Below are 18399 nucleotides of genomic sequence, written 5' to 3'. Positions count from 1 at the left end.
GTTGGCAGTGACAATAATTAGACATAGTATGATATTTTGTTTCAGATTTTAGAATCTCATAAAGAGACTCCAAGTTCTCATGTTCAAGAACTCAAGTCATCTCAATTCTAGTAATAAATTTAGCCCAGAATCCTTTTCACTTTATGAATGGTACCATCTATATTTAATTTTTTGCTCGATGTGATTAAATTCCACATACCAGTTTTGAGAGAAATTTGAGGGGAATAATAAGTTGAAGAAGAGAAACCTCCAAAATCCATTTTTCTTTTTTAAAGAGTGAGTCACAAGATCCCATAAAACAAATATTTAACTACCAAACCACATGCCCCAAAATCTCAGATAACCAGTCCTGTGGATTGCAATCGCCAATTAAAGAACTTCCTTTGTGAAGTGAGATCATCTTGCTGTGGGAGTTATTAACACAATTTTGGTTGCTTTTCCCAAAAACAAGATGGTAAGAACTTTTAAATCCTTTTCCTATAATTGTAAGTGAGGCATATATCACAAGGGGGAATGTAGACCCAGAGCTTGCAACAGCTACATTTACTCTCATTTAATAATCTTTCTCCATCCATGTGCCTTTTTTTCCACTGTTTAGAGTGACAATGTCCATAAGCATTAGCCCAGATGCTCAGAGCCTGAAGGAAATCATATCAGAGGAAATGTAAATCTTAGTGGGCCTAAGGAAATTAGAATTTTGTTTTCTCTAATCCTTTACTTCTTCCTTTTCACGGAAACATTTATGATCAATTTTTTCAAACTCCATAACACATAATGAGCCACCAAAAATTCCAGTATTTTAATTGTCACTGCTCAGTACCTGACCCTACATTATAATCAGAAAGAAAACTTAGTCGGGCACAAGTCAATAGAACTGCTTATATATACACATAGCTTACTTTTGGTTGTTGTGAAAAGATATCTCACAGCAGTAGAAGGACTAAGAAGGTCTACAGAGGAGAGCAGGTTACAAAGAGAAAATAGTTAATGTTGAGATGCACAGTGAGTGCCCTGGAAATCTGGTGAGCGTAATAGAGGAGCCCCGGCTTCTCCGAGTTCTCTTCTGATAGACCAAGTTCCTTCTTGACATCTTCTCTTTAATATTTCACAGACATTTCTATTCTTCTGTTTCCAGATCTATTTCTCCTTTACTCTGCCCCATCCCAGATAATGGCATTCCTATTGACCCAGTGGTTTCAGCCAGAAACTTAGCTCCTTCCTCTTCCTCATTTCCTTTCCAAATCCTGCTTTGTCTTCCTCCAAAATATTTCCAACTATTCAAATCATACCCATTTAACTCCCCCATCTAACCTTCATTATCTTTATCTCTAATTGTTTCAAAAGCCTTCTAATGATCGCTACCTTGTACCATTGAGTTTTCCAATCGCTCCAGAGAGATCTTTAAAATTAAAATAAAATCAGAACGAGTGAAACAACTTTAAAATGGTGAATATGTTCCATTGCTCTAGAAATAAAGTCCAGTGGCCTTACTAAGACATTGTCATTTTACATTTTATACATTAACCTTCAACCTCATTTCTTCTTACTCTTTGCTCAGGCACTAAACTCCTGCTTTCTTTTTATGGAACACCCCACCCCTTCCCACTTCAGGGAGTTTTGCTTTCTCTTTCCTCTATCTGCATTTTTTTTACTCTGGCTCTTCACATGCCATATCCTTCTCATTCTTCAGATGTCAGATGAAAGGACATTTTACAGAGCCACTTTTTCTGAACAGCCTTCCATCTCCCTGTACTCCTAATTTTTATTTTTTTCCATCTCATGACATTATTTGCTCCCTTCATAATGCTCATTGCAATTTTAATTAATTTATTTGTTTGTTTACATATTCGTGTTTGTTTCTTCTTTTCTCCTCTCCACCCCAAGATTGTAGGCTCCATGGGTGCAAGAACTGAATCTCTCAGGATCACTATCGTATCCCCAGTACCTGGCATAGAATCTAGTAAATGGTAGGTGCTCGAATAATAATACTGATTCAGTGAATACTTGAATGTATAAGTGACCATGAGGTGGTTATTTTTTCCTTAAGAAGTGCTATAAAGCTTTGTCTTTTTGCAAATGTCGTATAAATGGAATTATACAATATGTTTTTCCTATATACTGGCTTTTTTTACACAACATAATGCCTTTGAGATTCGTCCAAGTTGTTGCATAAATCAATAGTTGATTCCCTTTTATTGCTGAATGGTATTCTACACTGACTCAGGACTTGGCCATGTGTCTTGGGCTGGAGATATCCTTTCTTGCCACTATTGAAATCCCAAGGCCATCGTGTGGATGAGCCCAAGCTAGTCTGCTGGGGGATAAGAAGCAATAGTGTGCTGGTAAATATTTAAGAATTGGTTCTGAGTAGGGTAGGGGGGCACAGGGAAGGCCTTGACTTCTAGTGTTTCCCAATGTCTGTGGTGTAAATACTCCTACTATGGTTGATTTCAAGCCACCAACAGTTTAGCAACCACATTACAAAATCCATGATAATTTAACAATTAGCTCTTAAGGCCTGGTATAAGCCAGCGGTAGCCAATCAAGAGGAGAGGCCATGTGGAGAGAACTGAGATGCCTTGGCTGACAGTCAGCTAGCTCCTGCTGCCACCTGCCAACCACCAGCTATGCAAGTGAGGTCACTGTTGATCTTCCAGTTTCCAGACTCACCAGGGAGTCCAGGAGAGATCAGACGTGCTGGCCCAGACCAGAGAAAGAACCCACCTAGTTTGTGAGTAAATATAAACTGGTTGATGTTTTTAATCAATAAATTTTGGGGTGGCTTGATACAATTGTCTATTATTTCATTTAGGATCACCATAATGATGTCTTAAACAGTATAAATAAAGGATAAGCAGTTAATGAAAAATTGAATCTACAAGACATCGAGAAAATCAGTGAAATTTTCTTTTCACTGAGATGAGTGGCTATGTTGTCATATTTACAGTGCACTGCTAGGTCTGTGTGTAAGTTGAGTTTTTTTATTTAAAACAGTAGAAAATGTTGATAAAACAGTAGAAAATGTTGATTGCCTTACTAGGAATATGAATTAGCTGTTAACACTAACTAACTTCCCATCCCAGTTGACATTTCCTTGTTTCATTTCTCCGTTATATTTTATTGTGACATTTTGAAGCACATGGATACAAAAGTTTCACACAAGTTTCCTGTAATAAGATGTGTTCAATTTATCTGGCAGAGCTGAGCCTAAAACCCCAAACTGAAGCAAATATTTGAAATACAAGGGTTTAAAGATGTTCTACTTCTCCCGCCTTCTTTTAAGGCAAGACAATTTAAATCAGCCCATATATTTAGAATCTGGTGGCAAAATGAGAGCTACCATTCTTTAATGGATGTTTTTTAGAGTTGCCTTTTTCAAAAAATTATTTTATTGAGGTCATGTGGGTGTATAACATTGTGTAAATTTCAGGTGTACATTATTATATTTCAGCCTCTGAATAGACTGCATCATGTTCACCATCAAAAGTCTAGTTTTGGGGCTGGCCCAGTGACGTAGTGGTTAAGTTTGTACACTCCACTTTGGTGGCCCGGGATTCGCGGGATCGGATCCCAGGCACAGACCTACATACTGCTCATCAAGCCATCCTGTGGCAATGTCCCATTTACAAAATAGAGGAAGATTGTCACGATGTTAGTTCAGGAACAATCATCCTCAAGCAAAAAGAGAAGGATTGGCAACAGATATTAGCTGAGGGACAATCTTCCTCACCAAAAAAAAAAAAAAAGTCTTGTTTCCATACTTCACCCTACAAATGTGCCCTTTACCCCTTTTGCCTCACCCCACCCTGTTCCCCTCTGGTAAACATCAATCTATTCTCCTTATCTATGTGTTTGTTTTTTTGTTTATCTTTCACATATGAATGAAATTATATGGTATTTCTCTTTCTCTGTCTAACTTACTTCTCTTAGCATAATACTGTCAAGGTCCATCCATGTTGTCACAAATGGCACAATTTTATCTTTGTTATGGCTTAGTAGTATTCCATTGTATATATTTACCACATCTTCTTTAACCATTCATTTATTGATGGGCACTTAGGTTGCTTCGAAGTCTTGGATATTGTGAATAATGCTGCAATGAACATCAACGTGGAAATTTCTTTTCAAATCAATGTTTTCATGTTCTTGGAAAAATACCCAGAGGTAGAATAGCTGGATAATATGGTAGTTCTATTTTTAATTTTTTGAGAAATCTCCATACTGTTTTCCATAGTGTTGCACCAGTTTGTATTCCCACCAGCAATGTAATGACAGTTCCCTTTTCTCTACAACCTCTCCCACACTTGCTATTTCTTGTCTTTTTAATAATAGCATTCTGGTGGGTAAAAGGTGATCTCTCATTGTAGTTTTGATTTGCATCCCTAGTAGTTAGTGATGTTGAACATCTTTTCATTAGCCATCTGTTTATCTTCCTTGGAAAAATGCCTGTCCATATCTTCTATCCATTATATGATCAGGTTGTTCATTTTTTTATTGTTGACTTGTGTGAGTTCTTTATAAATTTTGGAAATTAACCCCTTGTCAGATATATGATTTGCAAATATTTTCTCCCATTTGGTGGGTTGTCTTTTTGTTTTATTGATGGTTTCCTTTGCTGTGCAGAAGCTTTTAGTTTGGTGTAGTCCCGTTTGTTTATTTTTTATTTTGTTTCCCCTGCCTGAAGAGACACGATATTCAAAAAGATACTGCTAAGACTGATGTCAAAGAGCCTATGTTTTCTTCTAGGAGTTTTATGGTTTCAGGTCATACATTCAAGTCTTTAATACATTTTGAATTAATTTTGTGTATGGCGTAAGATAACGTTCTACTTTCATTCTTTTGCATGTGGTTGTCTAGCTTTCTGAAAACCATTTATTGAAGAGACTTTCCTTTCTCCACTGTATGTTTTTAACTCCTTTGTTGAAGATGAGCTGTGCATAGATGTGTGATTTTATTTCTGCGTTCAGAGTTCTGTTCTGTTGATCTGTGTGTCTGTTTTTCTGCAAGTACCATGCTGTTTTGATTATTGTAGCTTTGTAGTATATTTTGAATTCAGGGAGTGTGATACCTCCAGCTTCGTTCTTTTTTCTCAGGATTGCTTTGGCTATTCAGGGTGTTTGTTATTCTATATAAATTTTAGAATTCTTTGTTCGATTTCTGAGAAAAATGTCACTGGGATTCTGATTGGGATTACACTGAATCTGATTGTTTTAGGTAATATGGACATTTTAACTGTGTTTATTGTTTCAATCAATGAGTATAGAATATCTTTCCATTTCTTTATGTCTTCTTCAATTTCTTTCAATAAAGTCTTCTAGTTTTCAATTTATAGGTCTTTCACCTCTTTAGTTAAATTTATTCTTAAATGTTTTATTCTTTTTATTGCAATTTTATGCGGGGCTGTATGCTTGATTTCTCTTTCTGCTAGTTCATTATTAGTGTATAGAAATGCAACTTATTTTTGTATGTCAATTTTATACCCTGCAACTCTACTGTATTCTTTAGTTATTTATAATAGTTTTTTGGGGGACTCTTTAGGTTTTTCTATATATAGAATTATGTCATCCACCATTAGTGACAGTTTTACTTCTTCATTTCCTATTTGGATCCCTTTTATTTCTTTTTCTTGTCTAACTGCTCTGGCTAAAACTTCCGATACTCTATTGAATAAATGGCAAGAGTGGGCATGCTTGTCTTGTTCCCGTTCTTAGAGGAATAGCTTTCAGATTTTCATCATTGATTATGATGTTGGCTGTGGGTTTGTCATATATGACATTTATTATGTTGAGGTGTTTTGCTTCTATACCCATTTTATTCACAGTTTTTATCCGAAATGGATGTTGGCTCTTCTCAAATACTTTCTCTGCATCTTTGAGATGATCATGTGATTTTTATTCTTCATTTTGTTAATGTGGTGGATCACATTGATCGATTTGTGGCTGTTGAATCATCCCTGCATCCCTAAAATAAATCCCCCTTGATTGTGCTGTATGATCCTTTTAATGCATTGCTGTATTCAGTTTGCCAATATTTTATTGAGGATTTTTGCATCTATGTTCATCAGCAATATTGACCTGTAGTTTTCCTTCTTTGTGTTGTCCTCATCTTACTTTGGGATCAGGGTGATGTTGGCTGCATAAAATGTCTTAGGAAGTGTTCTAACTTCAAGTTTTTGGAATGATTTGAGAAGGATAGGTATTGGTTCTTCTTTGAATGTTTGGTAGAATTTTCCAGAGAAGCCATTTGGTCCTGGACTTTTGTTTTCTGGGAGATTTCAATCACTTTACTTGTGATTGGTCTATTCAGATTCTCTATTTCTTCTTGATTCAGTTTTGGGAGATTGTATGATTCTAATAATTTACCCTTTCTTCTAAGTTATCCAATTAGTTGGCATACAGGTTTTCATAGTATTCTCTTATAATCCTTTGTATTCCTGTAGTATTCATTGTAATGTCTCCTCTTTTATTTCTGATTTGTATATTCAAGTTTCTCTCTTTTTTCTTAGTGAGTCTGGCTAAGAGTTTGCCTATTTTGTTTTTATCTTATCAATGAACCAGCTCTTAGTTTCATTGATCCTATCTCTTGCTTTTTTAGAGTTTTTTGCACTTATTTCTGCTATGATTTTTATTTCCTTCCTTCTACTGACTTTGGCGTTTGTTTGTTCTTTGTCTAATTCTTTTAGGTAAAGTGTTATATTGTTTATTTAAAATTTTTCTTGTTACTTGAAGTAGGCTTTTATTGTTATAAACTTCCCTATTAGTACCACTTTTGCTGCATAACATAAGTTTTGGTATGCTGTGTTGTTTTTCATTTGTCTCCTGGTATTTTTTTATTTCTTCATTGATCCAATAGTTATTCAGTAGTATGTTGTTTACTCTTCATATTTTTGTGACTTTTCTAGCTTTCTTCTTATAGTTGATTTCGAGTTTCATACCGTTGTGCTCAGAAAAGATGCTTGATATGATTTCAATCTTCTTAAATTGATTGACGCTTGTTTTGTTTCCCAAAATATGGTCTATATTTCAGAATGTTCCATGTGCACTTGAGAAGAGTTTATATTCTGCTATTTTGGGATGGAATGTTCTATATATATCTATTAAGTCCATCTCATCTAGTGTTTCATTTAAGACCACTGTTTTCTTGTTGACTTTCTGTCTGAGTGATCTCTATCCATTGATGTATGTGAGATGTTAAAGTCCCCTACCATTATTGTGTTGCTGTCAGTTTCTCCCTTTATGTTCTGTTAATAGCTGCTTTATAGACTCTGGTGCTCCTATGTTAGGTGCATATATGTTAATAAGTGTTATATCTTCTTGGTGGAATGTCCCTTTTATCGTTATACCTCATCTGTCTTTGTCTCTTGATAACTCTTTTGGCTTGAAATCTGTTTTGTCTGATATAAGTATGCCTGCACTTACTTTCTTTTGGTTGTCATTTCATTGGAGTATCATCTTCCATCCCTTCACTCCGAGCCTATGTGTCTCTTGGAGGCAGCATATTGTTGAGTGTTGTTTTTTAGTCCATCCAGCCACTCTGTATCTTTGGATTGGTGAATTCAATCTATTTACATTTGGAATGATAATTGATATATGAGGCCATAATACTGCTATTTTATCTTTTGTTTTACAGTTGTTCTATATTTCCATTGTTTCCTTTTCCTTGTATTTCCATCTGCCATTTCAGTTTGGTTGTTTTCTCTGATGTTTTCTTCATTTTTCTCTTTATTTATCCTTTGTGACCCTGCTCTGATTTTTTGTTTTGTTGTTACCATGAGGTTTGTATCAAAGAGCTCAGATTAGATAGCCCTTTTTCTAATGATAGTGTCTCCTCTCCATTAGTCAATGCAAGCTCTGTCATTTCTCTATTTCTTTTCTATGTTTTTGTTGTCAGAAATTATTCTTTTTTGTGTTCTAAGTTTGTGACCAAATTGAAGTGCTTATAGCTATTTTTGATGTTTTTTTCCCTTTAGCCTTTATGTGATAATTAAGTGTTTACTAGCCTATTCTGATATAGACTTGCAACTTTCTGATTCTGTTTGTCTATTTATCACCTTGCTCAAAGCTTTGTAAACCTTTGCCATTTTATTTCAGTAGGAGGACTCCTTTCAACATTTCTGGTAAGGCACATCTAGTGCAATGAATTCCCTTACCTTTCATTTGTCTTGGAAAGCTTTTATTTCTCCTTCATATCTGAAGGGTAACTTTGCAGGATAGAGTATTCTTTGCTTATAGTTTTTGTCTTGCAGTATTTTGAGTATATCATTCTACTCTTTCCTAGCCTATAGGGTTTCTGCTGAGAAATCCACCAATAGCCTGTTGGAGCTTCCTTTGTAAGTTATTTTCTTTTCTCTGGCTGCCCTTAACGTTCTTTCTTTGTCACCAACTTTAGACAATTTTCATATTATATGCCTCAGAGAAGGTCTTTTTGCATTGAGATAATTAGGGGTTCTGATAGCTTTACATACTTGTACGTCCAATTCTTTCCCAGGTTTGAAAAGTTCTCAGCAATTATTTCTTTGAATAAACTCTCTGCTCCTTTCTCCCTCTCATCTCCTTCTGGAATACCTATTGTCTTTATGTTATTTTTCCTAATTGAGTCAGCTATTTCTTACAGAATTTCTTCATTTTTTAAAAAATCTTACTTATCTCTCTTCTTCCATCTTAATCATTTTTAGATTTCTCTCTTCGAGCTTACTAGTTCTCTCTTCCATATGGTCTGCTCTATTTTTAATGTTTTCTATTTTATTTTTCATTTCATTAATTGTGTTCTTCATCTCCCCAATTTTTTTTTTTAATTTTTTTGTTTATTGCAGTAACATTGGTTTATGACATTGTAAAAATTTCAGGTGTACATCATTGTACTTCTATTTCTGCATAGATTACATCATGTTCACCACCAAAATACTAATTACGACCCATCACCACACACATGTACCGAATTATCCCTTTCACCCTCCTCCCTCCCCCTTCCCCTCTGGTAACCACCAATCCAATCTCTGTCCCTATGTGTTTGTTTATTGTTGTTATTATCTACTACTTAATGAAGGAAATCATACGGTATTTGACCTTCTCCCTCTGACTTATTTCACTTTGCATTATACCCTCAATGTCCATCCATGTTGTCACAAATGGCTGGATTTCATCGTTTCTTATGGCTGAGTAGTATTCCATTGTGTACATATGCCACAGCTTCTTTATCCATTCGTCCCTTGATGGGCACTTAGGTTGCTTCCAAGTCTTGGCTATTGTGAATGATGCTGCAATGAACACATGGGTGCATGTACCTTTACAAATTGGTGTTTTCAAGTTCTTTGGATAAATACCCAGCAGTGGAATAGCTGGATCATATGGTAGTTCTATCCTTGATTTTTTGAGGAATCTCCATACTGTTTTCCATAGTGGCTGCACCAGTTTGCACTCCCACCAGCAGTGTATGAGAGTTCCCTTCTCTCCACATCCTCTCCAACACATGTTGTTTCCTGTCTTGTTAATTATAGCCATTCTGACGGGCGTGAGGTGATATCTCATTGTAGTTTTGATTTGCATTTCCCTGATAGTTAGTGACTTTGAACATCTTTTCATGTGTCTGTTGGCCATCTGTATATCTTCTTTGGAGAAATGTCTGTTCAGGTCTTTTGCCCATTTTTTAATTGGGTTGGTAGTTTTGTTGTTGTTGAGATGCCCAATTTTTTTTTTTATAGTTTCAATCTTTTTGGTGAAGTAGTCCTTCTATTCATTCATTTTATTTCTGAGCTTGTTGAACTGTCTTTCCGAGTTTTCTTGTAACTGGTTGAGTTTCTTCATGACAGCTATTCTGAACTCTGTCAGTTAGATTGTAATCTTCTGTGACTTCAAGTTTAGTTTCTGGAGAGTTCTCATTTTCTTTCTGTCCTGCCATGTTACTGTAGTTCTTCGTGGTACTTATTGAGTTGATTCTCTGCAGGAACGTTTGTAGTAGTAACCACCTTCCTTATTTGGCTAAGGTTTTGGTTACTCTTGTTCTGAGCTGCTTCCGGTTGTACCTTAGAGCTTGAACTTTCTACCCTCCACTGCCTCTGCTAGAGGCAATGTCAGTGTCCTTCTTGTGCTCTGAGGTTACTGGTGCTTTTCTGTTTACAATGTCACTGCATTCTCAGGTGTTACCACCAGGATCACCAGGCTGTGAGTGCTTCTGCTGCTTCTGGGGTTGCTTGAGTCTCATGTTCCCCCACTGGCTCTCCATAAGTTCAGATGGTGCTGCCCCATGGACCACTTTTGCTGCTATTCCTGGGTTTTCAGGAGGTGCTGGAAGCAATGCTGCTTGGGGGTGCTGGGTTCACAGGCGTCACGGTTGCTGCCAGGGGTCTGGGGACCCAGGGACTTGTATGTAGCCCCCACTGCTGGTGGAGCCGGTGTGAGGTGTTCCACCACTGAGGACCACATCATAGGTTCTGCTGTGATTCCTGAAGCCTCAGGTCACAGGTTCCACCTGCCTCCACTGGGGGGGATAAGGGCAAAGCATTAAGTGTCATTGTTATTCTCTTGTGCAGCCTCTGGTCACTGGTGCAAGCTGGTGTGGTTTGAAAACTCAGGTCAGGCTGTTCCACCCCAGCCAGGAAAATCTGTGCTTTGGATATTGTCTCCACTGTTGGAAAGACCAGGCCACTGCTGGAAATTAGAGGGGGTGGGGTGGGGCTCATTAGCTCTGCTCTGTGTCCTGAATCCTCTGGATGTGTGCACTACCCATCACCACTGGAAGGGGGTCACAGGCTAAGCCATGAGTGCTGTGTCTGCCCCTGCAACTTCTGCTCACAGGCACCTGTGCCACTGTGAGGATCTGTGTTTTGGATCACCACTGCCAGAGGAAGGGGATAGGGTGGTTCCCCTAGTTCCATTGCCTCCCAGAAGTCCAGTCCACCCACCTTCAGATGTATAGATGCATGGATCACTTAGGCATTCTGTCGTGCTGTATAGAGTCCTTGGTTGGTCAATTTATGTCCAACTGGTTGTAACTTAGAGGGGAGAGACAAAAGGAATAACTCATTCTGCCATGATACTGATGTCACTCTTAATTGAATTATTTATGCAAGGTAATTTACATGAAAATGAACAAAAACAGACCTCAAAAAATTAGATTCCTTCTTGTACACTTGGCCAATGAAGATACTTAAACATTGTGGGCTTATGTAGCGGTAGGGGGAGAAAGTGCAGAAAATGGCCTTGATCACCATCTTCACCTTTTAAAACAGGATATTTGGATATTCTTCTTTATATGGGCTTTTAGAATATAGTACGTACTGGATAAACTCATTCCTTCCTATCTAAAGCCGATCCTATTATCTGAAGTCTAGAGTACTTCTATTTTCTCTATTTAAGTACCTTGCTTGCTTAATGAATCCTCTCCCAACTATAAACTTTTCCCCTCCCATTTATACACAAAATTCTTGAGAGAGATACATGCATGCCTGTCCCCACTTCGTTACCTCCCACTCACTTCCCTTGCTGTTTTGTTTTTCCTCCGTTGACTCCAATTTATGCCCTATTCTGTTCTGTGCACCTATGGGCTGATCTCCATGGACTATTTTATCCTGGACTTTTTTGCTTCTGGCTTTTATTGAAATTGGAGAGTGGAAAGAACTGGCAGGAGACTAAAGAGATTTCAAACCTATTATGTACAATACTTAATGCATCATCTTCCCCATATTTGACACATAATGAATGTTTAAAAAAATTAATGAATAAATTCCCCTTGGAGTATGTATCTTCTTGCTAGTTCTCCAAGCAAAAAATCTAAGAGCCGGGCCGGCCCCATGGCTTAGCGGCTAAGTGCACGGGCTCAGCTGCTGGCGGCCCGAGTTCGGCTCCCGGGCACGCACCAATGCACCGCTTCTCCGGCCATGCTGAGGCTACATCCCACATACAGCAACTAGAAGGATGTGCAACTATGACATACAACTATCTACTGGGGCTTTGGGTTAAAAAAAAGGAGGATTGGCAATAGATGTTAGCTCAGATCCGGTCTTCCTCAGCAAAAAAGGAGGATTAGCATGGATGTAGCTCAGGGCTGATCTTCCTCACAAAAAAAAAAAAAAAGAAAGAAATCTAAGAGCCAATCTTGATTGTCCCTTCCCTTCGAATGCAGCCAATCAATAGGACTTACATTTAAATATCTCTGAATCTGCTCAATTCTCTCTGTCCAAACTTATCTTCCATTGCAGACATCCAATTTCCCTCCTAAAAGTCAACACCCTTCACCATGTTCTTTAATAGTTCCAGAGGTAATTTATGGATATATAAGTAGAATCTTATACTCATGCTTTTATATCGCTAAACACAAATGGCAGCATGCTCTGCACATGATTGTGCATGCTGATTTTCTCATATATGAATACTTTGTGGAGATGCTTCTTATCAGTGCATAAAGAACTCTCTGATTCTTTTTTTCTTTTTTTTCTCTTAAAGAAAATCTTTTATTATCTCTCATGGTTTCTGTGCATGAGGAATTCACTAGTGGCTTGGCTGGACAGTTCCAATGTGGGATGTCTCATTCTCTTGAAGCTACAGTTGTTGAAGGCTTGGCTGGGGCTGGACAATACACTTATATTGTCAGCAGTTGGTTCTGGAAGTTAGAGGGAGGCTTCAGTTCCTCTCTATAGACTTACTTGAGTGTCCTCATGGCACAGCAACTGATAGCCCCCTGGGAGAGCAGTCCAAGAGAGCAAAGCTTTTTATGACCAAGCCTCAGAAATACCATATGGTCACTCCAACCATAACTATTGGACGCAAAAACCAGGTAAAACTTAGTGTGGAAGGGACAACACAGAGGCATGAAATTCAGAAGATTAGGATCATTGGAGGCTGGCTACCACAATTGCAATATTTAGTTTTGGCAAGAATTGGAGAAAATGGGTACCCTCGTATGCTATTGCTAGGTGTGTAAATTGGTGCACCTTATTTAGAGGGTGACTTGATAGTAGTTACTAAAATTTAAAATGCACATATTTTTGCATATATTCTATGTGAAAAAATATATATAAGGATGTTCACTGAAGCAGTGTTTGCAAAAGTGAAAAAAGGAAAACCCTAAATATCTGTAAAAAAGGGAATGGATAAATGAATGATAGAATCCTATGGAGGAGTGAAAAAGCTGTGGCAGATCTATGACTGACCAAGGAAGTAGTTTCAAAATACATTGTTATGAAAACAAGCAGAAAGAAAATATACTTCCATTTACATAAAATGAAAAAAGAAACACATGAAAAAAGATTTTGTCTGTGTGCATATATGAATGAATATGAAAATTCAAAGGAAATCTCTTGAAGGATACAGGCAAAAATTTTGAGAAAGGTGTAGAGAGTGGGGAGTGGAGGCAGCACTTTTACTTTATAATAATCTGTCTTGTTTGAATTTTTAACAAAATGGCTTTAATAATTTAAACATTTAAAATTGGTAACTAACAGACTTTGAGTGACAACCCAAGATGTGCTTTAACAGTAAAGAATTTTTTCTTTTGTGGTTAGACTTTATGATATTTGTTTTTATGTTTCAGAGGCCTTTTCTGGCTTATGGATTTCTAATTGCTGCTGCAATTTTGTTGATCTCAGAGCAAGTCTTTATAAAATTAAGAGAAGAGAGCAAGGTCTCAACTTCTGAGTCTATTTTCACTTGTGGTGGTACAATGAAGAGGAAAAGGCTGTTAGACATACAGGCTCCCACTTAACCTCTCAGTTTCATCATCTATAAAATGGGGATAAGATACATGACCTACCACACAATGGCACTATGATCAAATGTGACACTGAAAGTCATTGGCACTTATTAGATATTAAAAAAGTGGCCATTATTGATTTAGATCCTTTCTAAATTTCTTATCAGAAATAAAGCATTGTTTGGTCAATATAAAGGATGTGACTGATTACATGTGAAGTGGAATAAAACCAACCATGACTTGTGCTGGTTTATTCTTATTCTTTCCCCCAGAGTATTTTAAAAAGGGACACCACCTGGATCAGAGATATTAGCTTATGAGAATGTATTTGCTCAGACTATAAAATCAAAACACATTTTGTTGTGTTGCAGAGGAAAAAAATCTTTAAAAAATCATTATGCAAAGTACAAAGCATCCACATCTAGAGTAATCTATCCTCAAATTACAATAAATTTATTCTCCTGAAAATCTTAACTATAGAGTTAGAGAAATCATTAGTTCTAACATCAATTGTACGTTGAATATTCACATCAAAGTATCTATATTCATGAAACACCTACTAAAACAGCAATCCACACACAGGTCTACAATTCTATAACCCTGCAACCTGGTAGAATGAAAGACTGAGATGTATGAATGAATCTTGCCTCTACCGCTAACTCATTGAGTCATTTGGACAGGTCACTTTATTCTCTGGGATTGAATTTCCTCAGTGAAAAGTGGGGAGTCTGGGTTAAATTATCTCTAACAGCACTTCTCACCCCAAAAGTCCATGATAAAGTGTTCTCTAGCCCTCCCTTCGTCTGAGGCACTTCTTTTCCTTGTAAATTTATCAATGCATCAAATGCTCCATAATTATTTTTTAATAGCTATATAGCATTCTATTTTATGGAGGTACCAATAATATATTTCAGGAGTACATTGATAGACACTTAGGATTTTATATTTAGATTTTTTGTCAGTATTTTGTTCTTCAAATCATAGGTTTTTATATTTAGATTTTTTGTCAGTATTTTGTTCTTCAAATCAATGCTTGCAATAAATACTATGTAAATATTTTGTTTTACATGTGTGTGGGTATATCTGTAATATAATATACTAGCAGCATAATTATCAATTCAATGTTTTAAAATTTTAATAGATATTGAAATTTTGCCTCCATATATTCTACCAAATTAGAGATTAAATAACAATGTTTGAGATTTTCTGTTTTATCGAAGTCTTATCAACATAGTTACTATCAAACTTTTGGATCTATGCCAATCATGTAGGTGAACAAAGGAATCTCACTGTACTTATACTTGTATTTTCTTACATGATAGTTTTAGCATTTATTCATATGTTCAAGAGTCACTTACATTACATTAATAATAAACTGCCTATTCACATACTTTGCTAATTTTTCTACTAGCTTTTTGGTCATTTACTTATTGACTCGTAAGAGCTCTTTACAAATTAAAGATATTACTCCTGCAAATAATACTGCTTTTGTCATAGTTTTTATTTTTACTTTATTTGTGATTGGCTTTAAAACAACAAAAATACAAAAAACTCTGTTGAAAATTATGTAGTCAGATTTTCAGCCTTTTATTTTTAACTTTGTGACTTTGGATTTTTTTCAAACTTAGTGTGTCAAACTTATGTCCATGCCTGGTCACTAAAAACCCAAATAGACACAATGGCGAAGCAAGAATTAAAAAGTTGAAAAATGTATCACTGTCACTACAAAGAATTGACTAAATGAAATAGCCACTCTTACATTCTAATTTCCCTTCTGCCCCTTGTGCTGCTCTCCCTCTCTCACCCTCCATTTTCCCCTTATGTCTCTATCCCTATTCTGCAGTATGAGACCACTGATTATCAAAGCAGCGAAATGACTTGATTTTTCAAGGGTACTATCAACACCTCTCCATTTTCACCAGCAGGGCAAAGTTAAAAGGAAAAAAACACTGCCAACAATATCATGATTGCATTAATGTTTATTGTATATTTAAAAAGATTTGGCACCATATAAAAATATGTAAAACAGTCAAGTTTAAAAGATCGTTACCATGTTTGGCACTGTACAAATGAAATTGACCAAAAGTTCGAAGTTTCAAGAAACCTCAGCTAAGTAGTATCATGGCTCAAAAAGACTGTATTCTATATCTAAAACTCAGCTTGCATTAGATCTTAGCATGCAGAGTTAATCTCTAGGCACATAGTCACTAACTTATGTCTTATAGTATAATTACAATACTCAATCAAAAGTGATGACAATTGCAGGCTTTATGTATTCTGTTAAGCAATTCTTTTTTTCATTTTTGCTAGCAAATGAAACAATAATTAACAGATTTTAAAATTTTTATTATTACATTACTTGAATTTTACTTTCCTTCTTCGGTTTTCCAAAAAATATGAAAGAATAGATTTCAGATTTGGTCCTTAGCTACAAATAATTTTTGTCACACTGTGCATTTGTATTTTAGGTACACATGGAATTAACTTTTTCTCTGAATTTAAATAGTCATCACTTGCCATATTCGCAAACAATTTCAGAGACATTTGTAATTTTCTATGAATAAGGTAAAATTCATTATAACCAATTTATCTTACTTAAAATAAGTAGACTTGGAAAACAGATATATATGCTACTGATAGAACCAAATATCTAGAAAAATTTTGTCACAAGTAGAACGCACATCAAATAATCTAAAAGAAAACAGAAAGAAATTATTGTAACATAGAAGTAGACAGAGAAAATTAGAAATGGCCAATAACAACCAGATTACAAATAACCAAAATATTCAACATTCAAGGAAAAGATAAGCTAAAAAATATACATTAATGAGGTGAAATCCATGTTGTAAAACACAATATTTTTTCTACTATGTCAATATTATGGGTAAAAGTTATGAATAATTTGAATGAACATGTCAGAAAGTCAATTTGCTTGTACATTATGATTGCAAAGAATAAAAATATCATGCGTTCAGTTGAAGAGAATCACAAGTTTAGTAACAGGAATATCATTTTACATAAATTAGAATCTCTAAATCCTTTATAAAATACTTAAAAGGATTACTAAATAGTTTCAAGAGAATTGTGCTTTAGTATTATAAACAATAAAATATTGGTTAACATTATATTTAAATATTACACAAGGAACTGATTTCATGCAATTCCTTTGCACTTAGGACAAAAATCCATTCTGTAATTCAATAACCCATACCATTAGTAAAAATAATTGGCCTGATGCTGTGGTCCACTGGAGGTTCTTCATTCCCTTTCAGGATTAAGTTCCCTCGCGGTGATCCCTAGTTTTTCCAGGAGTTCACATGACGGTTTCTCAACATTCGCATGGCTGATTTAACATCTTCATTCCTCAGAGAGTAGATAATGGGGTTCAACAAGGGTGTACAAACAGTGTAGAACACAGAAAGGAACTTATCCACAGAAAGTCTGCTAAAAGGCCATATATAGAAATAAATGCAAGGCCCAAAGAAAAGAATCACCACTGTGATGTGAGCAGTTAATGTAGAAAGCGCCTTGGCTGACCCACTGGAGGACCGGTGTCGGACAGTGATCAAAATGATGGCATAGGAAATAACTAAAGCCAGAAAACAGCTCAATGATATCAGGCCACTGTTAGTTAGGGTCATAATTTCCATTTCGTAAGTATCCATGCAAGCCAGCTCTATCACCAGAGGGAGGTCACAAAAGAAGCTGTCTACCTCATTGGGGCCACAGAATGGCAGGTCCACTGTGAAAGCCAAGTGGCTCACAGAATGAAGAATACCCACAGCCCAGGAAATAAACACAAAAATTATACATAGTCTCCGATTCATAATTGTGCTGTAATGCAGGGGCTTACAGATGGCTATAAATCTGTCATATGCCATGGCTACGAGCAACATCATCTCACTCCCTACAAAACTATGAAGAAGGAATATCTGGGCCATGCAGCCCTCAAAAGTGATAGTCTTATGCTCAACGAAAAAGTCCACAAGCATCTTGGGGGTGGCAAAGTTAGATTGGCAGATATCAATGAAAGAGAGGTTGCTGAGCAGGAAGTACATGGGAGAGTTCAAATGGGAGTCAGAGGAAATGATAACAATAATCATGATGTTGCCCAGCAGTGATGTCACATACACTGTAGAGAAGAGGGCAAAAAAGAAAAGCTGAAGTTCCCGAGAATTAGAGAGTCCCAGAAGCACAAACTCAGACACCACCGATTCATTCGTGTGAGCCATATATACTGTCTACGGTTACCTGAATAAAAGAAAATAGGGAAAATGTCACAATGATTGGCACTATATCTAGTATATTTACAAAAGAAATATGATAAGCTTCAATTAAAAGTCAATTTAATTTAATGAAACTATATAAATAATCAACTGACTAATATTTAACACCTGTGACTGTTCTAAAAAGCCGGGGAAGTACGAAAAAAGAGAATTAGATATGGATCCTATCATAATTAGGAACATAGGACACACATGTTAAAAAATAGAAATATAAAATCAGAAATAAACAAATATAACCGATACATTAATATCATAAATACTACCAAGATGAAAGAAATTATGCCAAAGTTGTAAGGTAAGATGTCATGGAGTAGGTACTATTTAAACTAAAGTTTTTTAAAAGTTTGGAATTTGCTAGCTGAAACTGAAGGAAAAGACTATTTTAGGCAGAGGGAATAACAGGAATAAAGATACAAAGGTAAAAATA

At 36.1% G+C, this 18399-nt stretch overlaps 1 protein-coding gene across 1 annotated transcript; it reads right to left on the bottom strand.

Moving 5' to 3' along the window:
• Positions 1-16875: 16875 nt before the first annotated feature.
• Positions 16876-17935, bottom strand: LOC101391041 (olfactory receptor 4K1). Its single transcript, XM_004421336.3, has one exon. It carries the CDS (start codon positions 17916-17918, stop codon positions 16983-16985), a length of 936 nt encoding a protein of 311 aa, XP_004421393.1. The 5' UTR covers positions 17919-17935; the 3' UTR covers positions 16876-16982.
• Between the last annotated feature and the right edge of the window lie 464 nt (positions 17936-18399).

Source organism: Ceratotherium simum, chromosome 3, assembly GCF_057802395.1.
Source record: "Ceratotherium simum simum isolate JZ-2026a chromosome 3, ASM5780239v1, whole genome shotgun sequence".
In the NCBI taxonomy this organism is placed as follows: domain Eukaryota; kingdom Metazoa; phylum Chordata; class Mammalia; order Perissodactyla; family Rhinocerotidae; genus Ceratotherium; species Ceratotherium simum.
Note: the sequence above shows the minus strand (reverse complement) of the source record. Positions and strands in the feature narration are given on the sequence as shown.